General features: G+C 37.3%; 1 protein-coding gene across 1 annotated transcript in view; it reads right to left on the bottom strand.

Annotated features, from left to right (window-relative positions):
• The window catches only part of LOC124098726 (src kinase-associated phosphoprotein 2), a 30732-nt gene extending 15675 nt beyond the window's left edge, over positions 1-15057 (bottom strand). Inside the window, exons 1-2 of the mRNA XM_046453615.2 lie at positions 10535-15057; positions 9397-9480 (exon numbers count right to left, since the gene is read on the bottom strand). Of these exons, the coding sequence (XP_046309571.2) occupies positions 9397-9480; positions 10535-10658 (208 nt within the window). The 5' untranslated portion in view covers positions 10659-15057. The remainder of the gene's footprint in view (positions 1-9396; positions 9481-10534) is intronic.
• Between the last annotated feature and the right edge of the window lie 823 nt (positions 15058-15880).

Raw genomic sequence — 15880 nt, 5'->3', positions numbered from 1 at the left:
CCTCACAACCTCGCCAGCATTTATTATTGTTTGTATTCTTGATCATAGCCATTCTGACTGGAGTGAGATGAAATCTTTGTATGGTTTTGATTTGCATAAAATGATACTTTTTAAAAATAATAATTGGTTGAGGAGACTAAATGAATCACAAAGTAGTTAAAATGCAAATTACTAAGAATGTCACTGACTCAGGAGGTCTCAACAAGTAAGAACAGGACTGAGAATTTAAATAATATCCAAAAAATTCTAATTAGAATTTCTTTATAGAACTTCGGCCTTTGAAGTAAATATAAATACTCCAAGCTTTCAAGGAAGGTTCTTACTGAACTGGACCTAAGTATAGGTATATACCAGTTTGAAATGGTGGAAACACTGACAGTACTACTCATTGATTCTTAAAGAAATTAGAAATGAGAAGCCTAATTGAACCAAAGACACAGGATTGAAACCTTCCTCCAAGACTTGTGAAAAGGAGGATTTTTTTTTTTGGTGTGGAAAGCTGACCTTGATCTAAATTCACAATACTGTACAAAAATCATACTTCTATAATAGTAACACAAACTTATAATCTATGACAATCATAACTTAACTTGTGCTTTAAGTTTTCTGATAAAACCACCTACTTATAAAAAAAGCTTATTTGTTTATGGTTGTTTACGGTTTACACTTCACTGATGCCACTATTTGAGCATATTATAGATTACTGATGGAATACAAGCTGGCCATGGGTGCTTAATTCATTAATTCCATTAGCCAAAAGATGAGACCAACTTCTAGTATTATATAAGTATTTCAAAACTATCTGAAATACAATAGTCTCGTCTGCATGTTTTAATAAGAAGGGGAAATCCTTAAAACCACAAATAATATCAAATAAAACATGGAGAGTGAGAAGATGGTGGCGAGGGGAGTGCATTGCCCCCGTGTGCTGCTTCACTGTGAGGGAGTATGACAAGTCAGGACGGCTAAAGGATATCTTGTTAGGAATTTCCAGCAATAGTGGGGTGCTCCAGAACCTGGAGGAAGGATTTCCATCGCACGAGGATGGGCTATGGGGACTCAAACGCGAGAGGTTTGTCGCACGGAGGGTAACACTGCTTATTCAGCAAACCGCCCCGCGGCTAGAGTCTGCAGCGCGCGTTGGGAAACGAGGAGATAGCGACGCAGGGATACAGCGCTGCAGTTTCTGCCAGCCGTGCAAGCACCGTACTCAGGGCTGAATTCTGGGTTCGAGACGGGGGAAGGAAGCGGTCCATCTCGGTTCTCCACACAGGTCAGACCACAGAGGAGGCCAGCAGCGACCATGTTGGAAAGCTGACGTCACCATCCCTGTTTTCGACTGACCGCAGCTCATTCAGCCATAGAACAGGTAATTTCAGGCTGCAATTCGCCTGCGGCTTGCAGACAGATTGCTAGGGTTCAGTGCCTGGGTGCTTCTTTGAACCTGATCTTATCGGAGCGAACACCCAGCGCGGGGCGGCTGAGTTCCGGCTCCCGGAACCGTCCCAGAACCGCCCTGGCCCAGGGCTGCGGAGCCTGCGGAGGCTGCTTCTTGGACCCTGCTCCTATCAGAGCATACACCAAGCACTAAGCGGCCGAATTCCGGCTCCCGGAACTGAGCCCGCGGGGACTGCTTCTTGGAGCCTACACTTATAGGAGCTTACACTGAGCACGGAGCAGCCGAGTTCCGGCTCCCGGAACTTCCCTGGCCCGGGGCTAGGAGCCCGCGGAAACTGCTTCTCGGTCCGGGTCCTGCTGAGGGCCGGTCAGGACTCACCCGTTGCTTTGGTTGCCCGGCAAGGGGAATGAAATGCTGCCATTCACATAGGATACCAACATGGCAGAGATCTGATGTCATCAGAAAGCGGCGGAGGAGAGAACTTCATCAATACCAGCGGCGACAGAAACAGTTGGTCTCCTGGTAGGGGGGGTGAGGCACAGACACCCGAGTCTCCTCAATTTGTCGTCGAGCCAGAGGGGAGGAGCCGGGCCGCCGCCAGCGCCCGGAGCAGGCCCAGCGGCTCGCCAGCGTGGTGACCACGTGACCCCAATTGGAGAGGGGGCGGAGCGGAGCCGCCACCCGCACCTGCAATGTGGGCAGACCCGCGACCCAGTGGTACATGGGCGTGGTAGGAGGGGCAGGGCAGAGCCGCCGTTCACGCTTGCAAGGTAAACAGACCTGTGACAGCCTGGCGGGTCAGGCCCAGTGGCCTGCCAGTGTGGCACACACGTCACCCCAACTGGAGTAGGGGCAGAACAGATCCGTCTCCCGCGCCCCGAACAGGCCCTGCCGGTGTGGTGGTCACGTGACCCCAATTGGAGTGGGGGAGGAGCGGAACCGCCACCCGTGCCCGCAGGGTGAGCAGACCTGTGACCAACCTGCAGATCAGGCCCAGGGGTTAGCAGGCGTGGTAGAAGGGGCAGGGCAGATCCGCCGCCCGCGCCTCCAAGGTAGGCAGACCTGCAACAGACCGGCGGATCAGGCCCAGGAGCCTGCCGGCGTGGTACACACACCACCCTAATTGGAGTAGGGGCAGAGCAGAGTCGCCGCCCGTGCCAGGAACAGGCCCAGCGTCCTGCACGCGGGGTAGTCACGACACCCCAATTGGAGTAGGGGCAGAGCAGAGCCTCCACCCGTGCCCGAAAGGTGGGCAGATCTGCGACCGACCAGCGGGACAGGCCCAGTGGCCTGCCGGTACGACAGACACGTCACCCCATTTGGAGTAGGGGCAGAGTAGAGCCACCGCCCGCGCCTGCAGGGTAGGCAAACCTGCAACCGACCGGCGGATCAGGCCCGGTGGCCTGCCGGCGTGGTAGCCACGACACCCCAATTAAGGAGAGAGCAGAGCCGCCGCCCGCACCTGCAGGAAAGATACGCAAGCAGTATGAAAAGACAAGGAAAGAAAGGACCACAAGCAATGCAGGTCAACGCAACTTTAGAAGAGGTAACAGCTGCAGCAGATGGAATGTCAGATAAAGAATTCAGGATATACATGCTTCAGATGATCTGGAGTATCAAGGAAGACATTAAACAGCAAAATCAGACAATGAAAGATCACTTCGACAATGAATTACGCAAACAAATCCAGGAAGCAAAGGATCAACTATACAGGGAGATAGAGGTTATAAAAAACAAACAAACAGAAATCCTAGAAATGCAGGAAGCAATAAACCAACTTAAAAACTCAATGGAGAATACTACCAGCAGAGTAGAACACTTAGAAGATAGAACATCAGACAATGAAGACAAAGTATTTCAACTGGAAAAGAACATAGACAGTTCAGCAAGACTGTTAAGAAACCATGAGCAGAACATCCAAGAAATATGGGATAACATTAAGAGACCAAACTTAAGAGTCATTGGGATACAGGAAGGTACAGAGCTCCAAACCAAAGGAATGAGCAGTCTATTCAATGAAATAATACGAGAAAACTTCCCAGACTTGAAGAATGAGACAGAATCCCAAATTCTAGAAGCCTACAGGACGCCAAATGTTCAAAATCATAAGAGATCCACACCTAGACACATTATAATGAAGATGCCCAACATACAGAATAAGGAGAGAATTTTAAAAGCTACAAGAGAAAGGAAGCAGATTACATTTAGGGGTAAGCCAATCAGGATAACAGCTGATCTTTCAACACAGACTCTGAAAGCTAGAAGATCCTGGAATAACATATTTCAAACACTGAAAGAAAATGGGTTCCAACCAAGAATTGTGTATCCAGCGAAATTAAGCTTCAGGATGGAGGATGAAATTAAAACCTTCCACGATAAACAAAAGTTTAAAGAATTCGCAGCTAGAAAACCATCTCTTCAAAACATCCTCGCCAAAGCATTACAGGAAGAGGAAATGGAAAATAACAATGAAAACCAACAGTGGGAGGTAGGACAGTAAAGGGGGGGGGGAAATAATCAAAGAGGAAAACAAACCATGTTTAGTAACAGAAATAAACAAATATGGCTGGAAGAACAACCCATATCTCAATAATAACCCTAAATGTTAATGGCTTAAACTCACCAATTAAGAGACACAGGCTAGTAGAATGGATCACAAAACAAGACCCAACAATATGCTGCCTACAGGAGACACATTTGATAGGAAAAGACATACATAGGCTGAAGGTGAAAGGTTGGGAAAAATCATATCACTCATATGGACTTCGGAAACAAGCAGGAGTGTCCATACTCATATCAAATAAAATAGATTTCAAGCCAAAGTTAATCAAAAGGGATAAAGAGGGACACTACATACTGCTTAAGGGAACCATACACCAACAAGACATAACAATCATAAATATTTATGCCCCAAACAATGGTGCAGCTATGTTCGTCAAACAAACTCTTCTCAAGTTCAAGAGTCTAATAGACCACCATACCATAATCATGGGAGACTTCAACACACCTCTCTCGCCACTGGACAGATCTTCCAAACAAAAGTTGAATAAGGAAACTATAGAACTCAATAACACTATTAATAACCTAGACCTAATTGACATATATAGAGTATACCACCCAACATCAAGCAGTTACACTTTTTTCTCAGCAGCACATGGATCCTTCTCTAAAATAGATCATATATTATGTCACAGGGCAACTCTTAGACAATATAAAGGAGTAGAGATAATACCATGCATCTTATCTGATCATAATGGAATGAAACTGAAAATCAACGATAAAAGAAGGAAGGAAAAAGCATACATCACTTGGAGAATGAACAATAGGTTACTGAATGATCAATGGGTTATAGAAGACATCAAGGAGGAAATTAAAAAATTCTTAGAGATTAATGAAAACACAGACACAACATATCGGAATCTATGGGACACATTGAAAGCAGTTCTAAGAGGAAAATTCATTGCTTGGAGTTCATTCCTTAAAAAAAGAAAAAACCAACAAATAAATGATCTCATACTTCATCTCAAAATCCTTGAAAAAGAAGAGCAAAACAACAGCAAAAGAAGTAGAAGGCAAGAAATAATTAAAATCAGAGCTGAAATTAATGAAATCGAAACAAAAGAAACAATTGAAAAAATTGACAAAACTAAAAGTTGGTTCTTTGAAAAAATAAACAAAATCGACAGACCCTTAGCCATGCTAGCGAAGAGAAGAAGAGAGAGAACTCAAATTACTAGCATACGGGATGAAAAAGGCAATATCACAACAGACACTTCAGAAATACAGAAGATAATCAAAAACTATTTTGAATCCTTATACTCCAACAAATTAGAAGATAGTGAAGGCATAGATAAATTTCTTAAGTCATATGATCTGCCCAGATTGAGTCAGGAGGATATAGAAAACCTAAACAGACCAATATCAATTGAGGAAATAGAAGAAACCATAAAAAGACTACCAACTAAGAAAAGCCCAGGTCCGGATGGGTATACAGCAGAATTTTACAAAACCTTTAAAGAAGAACTAATACCAATACTTTTCAAGCTACTTCAGGAAATAGAAAAGGAGGGAGAACTTCCAAATTCATTCTATGAGGCCAACATCACCCTGATACCTAAACCAGACAAAGACACTTCAAAGAAAGAAAACTACAGACCAATATCTCTAATGAACCTAGATGCAAAAATCCTCAATAAAATTATGGCCACTCGGATACAAAAACATATCAAAAAAATTGTACACCATGATCAAGTAGGATTCATCCCTGGGATGCAAGGCTGGTTCAATATACGGAAATCAATAAATGTTATTCACCACATCAATAGACTTAAAAATAAGAACCATATGATCATCTCGATAGATGCGGAAAAAGCATTCGACAAAGTACAGCATCCCTTTATGTTCAAAACTCTAGAAAAACTAGGGATAACAGGAACATACCTCAATATTGTAAAAGCAATCTATGCTAAGCCTCAGGCTAGCATCATTCTGAATGGAGAAAAACTGAAGGCATTCCCTCTAAAATCTGGAACAAGACAGGGATGCCCTCTCTCTCCACTTCTCTTCAACATAGTTCTCGAAACACTGGCCAGAGCAATTAGACAGACGAAAGAAATTAAAGGCATAAAAATAGGAAAAGAAGAACTTAAATTATCACTATTTGCAGATGATATGATTCTATACCTAGCAGACCCAAAAGGCTCTACAAAGAAACTATTAGAGCTAATAAATGAATTCAGCAAAGTGGCAGGATATAAAATCAACACGCATAAATCAAAGGCATTCCTGTATATCAGCGACAAATCCTCTGAAATGGAAATGAGGACAACCACTCCATTCAAAATATCTTCAAAAAAAATAAAATACTTGGGAATCAACCTAACAAAAGAGGTGAAAGACTTATACAATGAAAACTACAGAACCCTAAAGAGAGAAATAGAAGAAGATCTTAGAAGATGGAAAAATATACCCTGTTCATGGATAGGCAGAACTAACATCATCAAAATGGCGATATTACCCAAAGTTCTCTATAGGTTTAATGCAATGCCAATCAAAATCCCAACGGCATTTCTTGTACAAATAGAGAAAGCAATCATGAAATTCATATGGAAAAATAAAAGACCCAGAATAGCAAAAACAATGCTAAGCAGGAAGTGTGAATCAGGCGGTATAGCGATACCAGACTTCAAACTATACTACAGAGCAATAGTAACAAAAACAGCATGGTACTGGTACCAAAACAGGCGGGTGGACCAATGGTACAGAATAGAGGACACAGAAACCAATCCACAAAACTACAACTTTCTTATATTTGATAAAGGGGCTAAAAGCATGCAATGGAGGAAGGATAGCATCTTCAACAAATGGTGCTGGGAAAACTGGAAATCCATATGCAACAAAATGAAACTGAATCCCTTTCTCTCGCCATGCACAAAAGTGAATTCAAAATGGATCAAGGATCTTGATATCAAATCAGAGACGCGCCGTCTGATAGAAGAAAAAGTTGGCTACGATCTACAGTCGGTGGGGTCGGGCTCCAAATTCCTCAATAGGACACCCATAGCACAAAAGTTAATAACTAGAATCAACAAATGGGACTTAATCAAACTAAAAAGTTTTTTCTCAGCAAAAGAAACAATAAGAGAGGTAAATAGGGAGCCTACACCCTGGGAACAAATCTTTACTCCTCACACTTCAGATAGAGCCCTAATATCCAGAGTATACAAAGAACTCAAAAAATTAGACAATAAGAGAACAAACAACCCAATCAACAAATGGGCCAAGGACCTGAACAGACACTTCTCAGAGGAGGACATACAGTCAATCAACAAGTACATGAAAAAATGCTCAACATCTCTAGCTGTCAGAGAAATGCAAATCAAAACCACCCTAAGATACCATCTCACTCCAGTAAGATTGGCAGCCATTAAGAAGTCAAACAACAACAAGTGCTGGCGAGGATGTGGGGAAAAGGGTACACTTGTACATTGCTGGTGGGACTGCAGATTGGTGCAGCCAATTTGGAAAGCAGTATGGAGATTTCTTGGAAAGCTGGGAATGGAGCCACCATTTGACCCAGCTATTCCCCTTCTTGGTCTATTCCCTAAAGACCTAAAAAGAGCATGCTACAGGGACACTGCTACATCCATGTTCATAGCAGCACAGTTCACAATAGCAAGACTGTGGAACCAACCTAGATGCCCTTCAATAGACGAATGGATAAAAAAAATGTGGCATTTATACACAATGGAGTATTACTCTGCATTAAAAAATGACAAAATCATAGAATTTACAGGGAAATGGATGGCATTAGAGCAGATTATGCTAAGTGAAGCTAGCCAATCCCTAAAAAACAAATGCCAAATGTCTTCTTTGATATAAGGAGAGTAACTAAGATCAGAGTAGGGATGAAGAGCAGGAGAAGAAGATTAACATTTAACAGGGATGAGAGGTGGGAGGGAAAGGGAGAGAGAAGGGAAATTGCATGGTAATGGAAGGAGACCCTCAGGGTTATACAGTGGAGGGGGTAGAGAGAGAGGAGGGGAGGGGAGGAGAGAGGTGGGGAGGGGGGAGGGTGGAGGATGGGAAAGGCAGCGGAGCACAACAGACACTAGTATGGTAATATGTAAATCAATGGATGTGTAACTGATGTGATTCTGCAATCTGTGTATGGGGTGAAGGTGGGAGTTCATAAGCCACTTGAATCAAAGTGTGGAATATGATATGTCAAGAAATTTGTAATGTTTTTAACAACCCACAATAAAAAATTAAAAAAAAAATAAAATAAAATAAAACATGGATTTCCAAATAATACTTATAAGTAACAATTTCATGAAAAAAATACATTTAGTGATTCAGGGACTTTATGCCTTTTTCTTCTTAAAAATGCCCCTTCTAGAAGTGAATATCTATGTGACCATTACTTTATAATATTCAATTTCTGACCTGCTTTCCCTAGGAAAAAAAGCAAAACCAAGAATTTACATTCTTTAAATTTCATTATTTTATGCCTATGTTTATTCAAATAAGAAACAAACAATATGAACTATGACTAAAAGGCTTATTAATCAACAAATGAAGTTACAAAATGCATCCTACTATTTGTATATTAATACAGTGAGTTAACAACAGTGGTTAAGAACCTGAACTCTCACCATACTACCTAGGTTATAGACAAATTCTATATCTGCCATTTACCAGTTCTGTGACCTAGAACAAAACTTAACCAATCTATCCTCAGTTTTCCTAACAGTAAAATAAATGTAGTTTATTTAGTAATAAACTAGTAATAGTACATACCTCATAGAGTTGTTGTAAGTCAACCAAATTAATATAGCTGCCATGCTTTGGCAGCTAAAATGCTTACACAGGATCCAGAATATAGTAAACCCTGTGTACATGTTTGCTATTGTTATTTCCATCTGTAAAGGGAGCCCAGACAGGTGTTGTGCACATTTAATTTCATCTGAATTTTTCCTTTATTTTCTTTTCCTGCCTTTATAATTTTACACCTGTATGGTCTTTGTTTTTCCAGAAATTCTACAACTGTTGCCTGGATGATAAATATTTCTGAAGGTGAAAGGACATGGATGAAAGTTATTTTACTCTCTTTCCTAATTCGAGAAACACAACTGGGGCTGGGGTTGTAACTCAGTGGTAGAGCGCTTGCCTAGCATGTGTGAGGCACTGGGTTTGATTTTCAGCACTGCCTATAAATAAATAAAAATAAAGGTCCATTGACAATTAAAAAAAATATTTTTTTTTAAAAAAGAAACACAATTGAGTTAACTTTTAGGGCAATCTGGAATTCATAACATTTGTCAAATAATGAAAGAGAATTATAAATTACTCTTAGACTATAATTATTAAAAATTCTTTGTTGTGCTTTCTCCATTTATCTTCAGTTTATCCTGTACCCAAAAGTTAGGGTAAGGGGACAGTAAAATGGTGCCCAAACCTCAAGCAATAGAAGTTGCTATAACTGAACACTAACCTACCTTTATCACTTCCATAATAATAGAACACTGTTTTGCTGAGAGCACACCACCGTTTCTGCCATTCAAATCCCAAAAAGCTGTGATCTGCAATAAAAGGGGAGAAAAAATAGTTTAGATAACACACATGCCATACAAATATAAGGCCATATCCTGGTAAAAGGAAAAATTAGTTAATATAACTTCTATGGTTGCTTTTAGCTCTAAAATTCTATGACTAATTAGTATGTATCCTCTATTCCAAGAGACAAAAAAAAAAAAAAAATCCCAATAAAGCTAAAAGTAATAAAGTAAAGCAGAGATGGTGCTTGCTACTCTTTTGTGATCAACTGCCTGGTAACCAAACTTCCCTGACAGAGAGAGTTTCAGAAAGGTGTCCTATGTGTAGCCTTGAGATAATTTGTTCATCTGGGTTTTGGTTTCTAATCTGTTATAAAAAGGATGGTAGGAGGAGCTGACCTAGATTATTTCTATTAAATCTTTCAGCTTTAAAATTCAGCTAAGAAAGCTCAGAAAAGCAAACAGAATATAAACAAAAGAGCCCAAAGGGATTACCCAAGAGATAAGCAGAACAGTAATGAAGAGACTTTCTGCCCTTCACTTCCCATATCATAACACCACCTCCATATTTCATTTCCATTAAACTTTGGTGTTGAAAGAATGAGACCATCTGGTCAACTCCCAATTATTATGGCCAATGGAGAGGAACACTGAAACGAATAAAAACAGTGGCAAGACAAGATGCCAGGCTTGATCTGAACCAGTTCTGGTGTGTGCCAAGTTGGGTGCAGGACAGAATGCTGCTCAACAGGATGATTAACAGTGAGAAATCCCATCCTTGGGAACAGTGATGGCCCACAGCTTTCCTAGAGGATGGGGAAATAGTGCCTGAATAATTCATAAACAGCTCAGGCTGACAACTAAAAAACCTGACCTAATGTTTTGTTATTTAAAATGATTTAAAGCTAAAAATTATATTATTTTATGGTTTGGATAATGTCATTGCAGATTTTCTTATGGTCCTAAACTCTTCTACTTAAAGAGCATACTGGCTACACATGTATACTGCAGTATTCTCTCTTTATATTTTATCTAAGGAGGAAACCATTTTTAGATTTTTCATTAGACTCTTACAGCCTACCTTTTCTGCGTTTTTCAAGGTAGCCAGCCTTCAGGATGAAAGGAAGGTCCTGCGCTGCAATTGGAGGAAACTGGTTTCCTGTGGAAAGTGGAGAAGAAAAACAAAATTGAGGTGGATAATGCATTTTAGAAAAACCAAGTGTCAGACCTCATTAGATTCAGTGTACTTTTAATTATTGAAATTGTTTAAATTCCCATTAGTCTTGTTTCAGGTCCATTCCATAGACTAGTCCCTCTTTTCCTATAAATCTCAAGAGCAAAAAAAAAAAAAGTTCTTCCCTCCTACATCTTAATATATTATAGTCCCCAAATACAGAAATGTTCTACAACTGAATGATCTTGAGAGGGTGATATTTTTCTATTTATATTTCTATAAGGACAGGACTTAAAAACTATTAATGGATGAATGCAATAAATCCCTGAAAGAAAGGTCAGAAATTTTAAAAAATCATATAATTCTTTACATTTCTATAGATTAAATCTTCAAGAATTTCAATGCATTTTGACCGTTACTTGCAATATCCTTATTCCTACCAAGTAAACATAAGATTATTTTTTCTCAAAATTAAATGCTAAAATTTGTTTCTCTGAGTCCCTAACAAATATTCTTTCTCCCTGATTGTACTTGCAGATAATCTTACAGACATTCAAGTAAATGAGTATTCTTTAGGTTTTTCTAGGGAAAAGAGTCTAAAAACTAGATTTATCTGACAGAACAATCAAAAACAAATATTGGATCCCTATAAAGAAATCTAAAGATTAAACCTAGAGTTAAGTCAAATTATAAATTTGTATTTATGGTGATGGGTGATAGGTAACTCAATAGTTTCACAAGGATCCACCATTTTTATAAACTTCATTAGAAATATAATAGTTATACCCAGCATTTTACTAGAATTCTAACAATTGAAAACCACCAATTTAATTAAAGTTTCTATGGAATACATCCAATAGAATAAGTTTTAATATAGCATATGATAGAAATGTGTTTGGTAGGAAGCTGATTATATGTAAATTCATCACAAAATTTTATCAGTTTTTTAAAAATATCCCAGGAATTACGGTACTGTAGGTATAAAATTATAGACACGTTTCCTGAAGAAATAAACCTTAAAGTTAAATCACTAATTTCAGTTCCCTGATGGATTAATTTCACTCAGTAAGTACAAAACAGTATAGTGATAGTGATGATAGTGGTCTGATTTAGATCACTGAGGAGTTAAATGTTCTTTACATTCAGAATAAATAATTTCCAAATCTTAAGAAAACTCAAATTATTACTTTTAGCATAGCTTTCAAGTTTAAAAAAAAGAAGGGAAAAGAATGGGGAAAGAGAAGAAAGAGAGGGATGTTAGACTTTGCTCAGGTGAATATATACATAACTTGAGTGTTTTGCTTTAAGAAAAATGTTAATTAAATTTCTACCTGATAAATCATAATAATATTTCATATCATAGGCAATACTTATTCTGATTCTAAATTCATATTTCTAATTCAAAAATCTTTACTTTCATTCCTGGGGAGGAGGGAAGCAAGACATTTTTAACTGAAATTTATTTTTCTAAATCATTATTGCTACTTGTCCAATATTCAGAATTTGCTTAACAGCTATATGAAATTTTTCAAAAGTACATCAGTAGTATTCCCTTTAAATATTTTATATTTATTCCTCAGAAGAACCATTTGAGTTGTGTAGCACCATAAACATATAAATACTTACTACCTTCTGATGGCTGCAAGAAATTGGAAATTTGCTACAAGATTTTATTTTTTTCTACAAGATTTTAAAAAATGAATTCTCACATCATTTAGACTCATTCCACTATACCTATAAATAGTGTTATAGTGAAAAATAGTATTTTACCAGCTAAGAAGACTCAGATTGATCCAAAGTATTAAAATACTACAAATTAGATTTTGATAATAATAATACATCATTGTATTGATAATAATAATTGATAATAATAATACATCATGAAAAGGAAGTTAAGACTAGCACAAATCTACCTAGCGGGTAATATGAAGAACTGCCAAACATTTGCCGTGCACAATTACATTAGCTCCTATAAGAAACTGAAAACGCCCAATTATATAACATGCCAGTGAATTTATAATTGTACTATTAGATCTATTAACACTATCAAAAATTCATACCCTTGTCCTAAAAATAAGTTTTAAACCAGACCATAGTACTTTAACATACTGTAGACATTCAATATGTGCTAGATTTAATTCATTATTATAATTAACCACTAAGACGTTAGTGAAACTGCAACTATTAGTTGAATGGATGCTAATGTAATACTATGCTGTCTAGAGAATGTTCATCAGAAAGACAATAAAAGCATGACTTAGAAACTATCAAGATAAGCACTGTAGTTATTTTCAAAGCAATTAAAAGATTTCCTTTGATAAGGTAAAGGTGAAATGAATAAATTATATTCTAACTAAGGGAGGAAAAACATTAACCCATACTCTAGACCAGTCTATTTATACTACAGAAAATTACTACATGGGCTTGGTTAAGGGCCACAAGTTTTCAGTACCATGAGGAAATGAGGAAAGGCCAGTTTTCTTTTTCTAAAAGGAACTTACATTTCTTATATGATAGTTCCACTTTTCTAAAGCAGCTTGAAAAATCAGACATTAGAACTAACACCCATGTTTAGTTGCTTGGGCAAATGAGCAAGAAAGGGGTCTCCTTCCAACCTGCAACTTTTACTCGACATGAAACCTCAGGAGGATGAGACAGCTGTAGCAAAAGTAGAGGGACACATCAGAAGCATTCAAACAGAAGGCTCTATCTAGACTCCTCTCAACTAGTTCTGGTGGGATATGGAAATTTAAAACTTCAAATCCAGAGTGTACTTGACAATGATAAAGTTGGAGGAGGAGATCACTGCTTTTGAAGACTATGTGGTCCATGGATATGGCTACTTTCAACGAGATCTAAAATCCATCCTGTATCACTGCAATTAAAAAAAATGCTTGAAAGATGAGAAAGAAATCAGTAGAAATTTTAAATACTTAGGTCTTGAATTAACTTTTTATTCAGTTTCCTTTCTAATTTTATTATCCATTTTAATTTTAATTTTTTTTTAATTTTTTATTGTTGGTTGTTCAAAACATTACATAGTTCTTGACATATCATATTTCACACTTTGATTCAAGTGGGTTATGAACTCCCATTTTTACCCCATATACAGACTGCAGAATCACATCAGTTACACTAATTTTAATTTTTGATAAGCAACTTTAGTGACCAATTTATATGCTAGACTTCTAAAGTATATGAAACCTTATTTTACTTTTATCATTAATAAATCATAATATTACAGCCTTCATTGTAATAATATGTTCACACTTTTATGATTGTTCAATTTAGACTTTACACAAAATTTCTGCTAGGTTTCTGAGCCTCACCTTTTCTCCTTATTAGTTGGCATTTATATAATCTTCAATATGAACCCTAAAGCTTTCAAGTCATATAATTTTTCCACCACTTTTATGCAACTAAAAATTCCTTTTCTTTTATATTGAAAGGGAAGGAAGAGATATAACAAGGATTGTTTTTTGTTCATGAGACTTCTCACTTTGAGTCACGATCTTCTTGGTCTATTCAGTCAAATATTTTGAGTCACTACATGATGTAAATGTTTTCCTTCAATTACAAAAAGTTAAGATAAGCTCCTATAATTCACATGAACAAAACATCCATACGTTTATGTAAACCTTTTTTAATTCTTCATTTTCACCTTATACTTGGGATACTGGGTCCCTAAATTGACCACCCTCTGGGGGGAGACATAGTGCTTCCTTTCTTCTCTTCTAAATCCATGTAATGAACTTCATAACACTCCCTGGTCAGGCAGTATACCCTAAATTTGGTAAACAGACCCATTTTTCAAAATGTACCTATCTACTCAATGATTGCTTTATTTAAATCGCATTATATTAGGCTTTAATTTTCCTAAAACACAATCTCATTTCAAGCTGAAATACTCTCTGCTCCTCCTGGAGTAACCTCTCCTGGTTGTTTAATTGCCTAATTTTTCTTAAGAAGTGGTCATGACCCCATCCATCACAAACACAAAAAAATTTTAATTTAAAAAAAAGAAGTGGCCATCAGAATTGAAGTACATTTTCAGGTGCTATTTCATAATGCCAATATCCCAATGCATCATAATCTTGTATAAGGTAATAAAAATGTTTTGTCTCCAATGTCTTCCAGATGATGCCAGTATCTTTACAGCAATTTGGCTGAAGAGTATATTGGGTACTGAGCTTTAGGAAAACAGTCTATAGATGTGACTCAGTCTCCAGAGCTATGACTGGCTCAGAACTTATCATTAGTTCACTACTTTGCAATTGCACACATAAACTTGGGTGTCATTTTCCTAATTCTAGAAAATAGGTAGAAGACGCAAAGATGCAAAGTCACTGACCCTCTTTTTCTTATTATTCTTAAAAATTTTTAAGTAAAAATAATTCACTATTATATCTGCAAAATGAAAAACAAAACAAAATAAGACTCTGTACAAACAAAGAAACCTAAACTTAACTTGAAAATATGGACATGTTATGTAAATATGTTATATATTTGTGTGTATATATTATATGTATATATAGATAGATACACAAATATATATATATATATTTTAAAAACAGTTTAGTGATACAGCAGATATCCAGAGTTTAGCTTTACATTAATACTGACTTCAAAACCCACAGTATAGGTTAAAGACGTCTATAATCAAATCCTAGTTCTGTAAATCTGTGACCTTAAATATGTCACTTGGTCTATCTAGGACTTCATTTCCTCATCTAAAACATAAAAAAACAGGTTATTCATCTTGAAGGCTCTCCCAATTTTAGGACTCCATAAACTGTATGCATACTCATGTTTTTCTTATGCTTTAACAACTGGCCAAGATCCAAAATTAATTTAACTTTCAAAGATACCAACTGTGGAAACTGTTCATATTTTTTTTTGGGGGGGGGAGTGGTCAATTCCTTTAGATCTAGCATAGAAAAATTTCACATCATTTCAAACGTTTTCTTTCTAGCTAGAATGTTAGCCTATTAATGTCTGTGAAAGAAAATAAGCATATAAATTAAATATTTTCCATATTCTAATAATTATTTTCTACACAGAAAATTGGAATTTCAAATCCTTTTATCAGTTTTTTAGTGGCAAAAAGAAAATTATTATATATTTAATCATTATATATTCAATAGACACAGCAAACAATAACTTTTAAGAAAATAATATTTCTGAAAGATGACTAATTTTGTGACATAAGCACAGTCTTTTCATGGAGCTTGTTTTCTTACCACTATTTCTTCA

This window comes from Marmota monax, unplaced genomic scaffold (assembly GCF_021218885.2).
Source record: "Marmota monax isolate L192 unplaced genomic scaffold, Marmota_monax_Labrador192_F-V1.1 WCK01_AAM20220418_F8-fsc01174, whole genome shotgun sequence".
In the NCBI taxonomy this organism is placed as follows: domain Eukaryota; kingdom Metazoa; phylum Chordata; class Mammalia; order Rodentia; family Sciuridae; genus Marmota; species Marmota monax.
The sequence above is the reverse complement of the archived record's forward strand: the minus strand, read 5'-3'. Positions and strand labels throughout refer to the sequence as shown.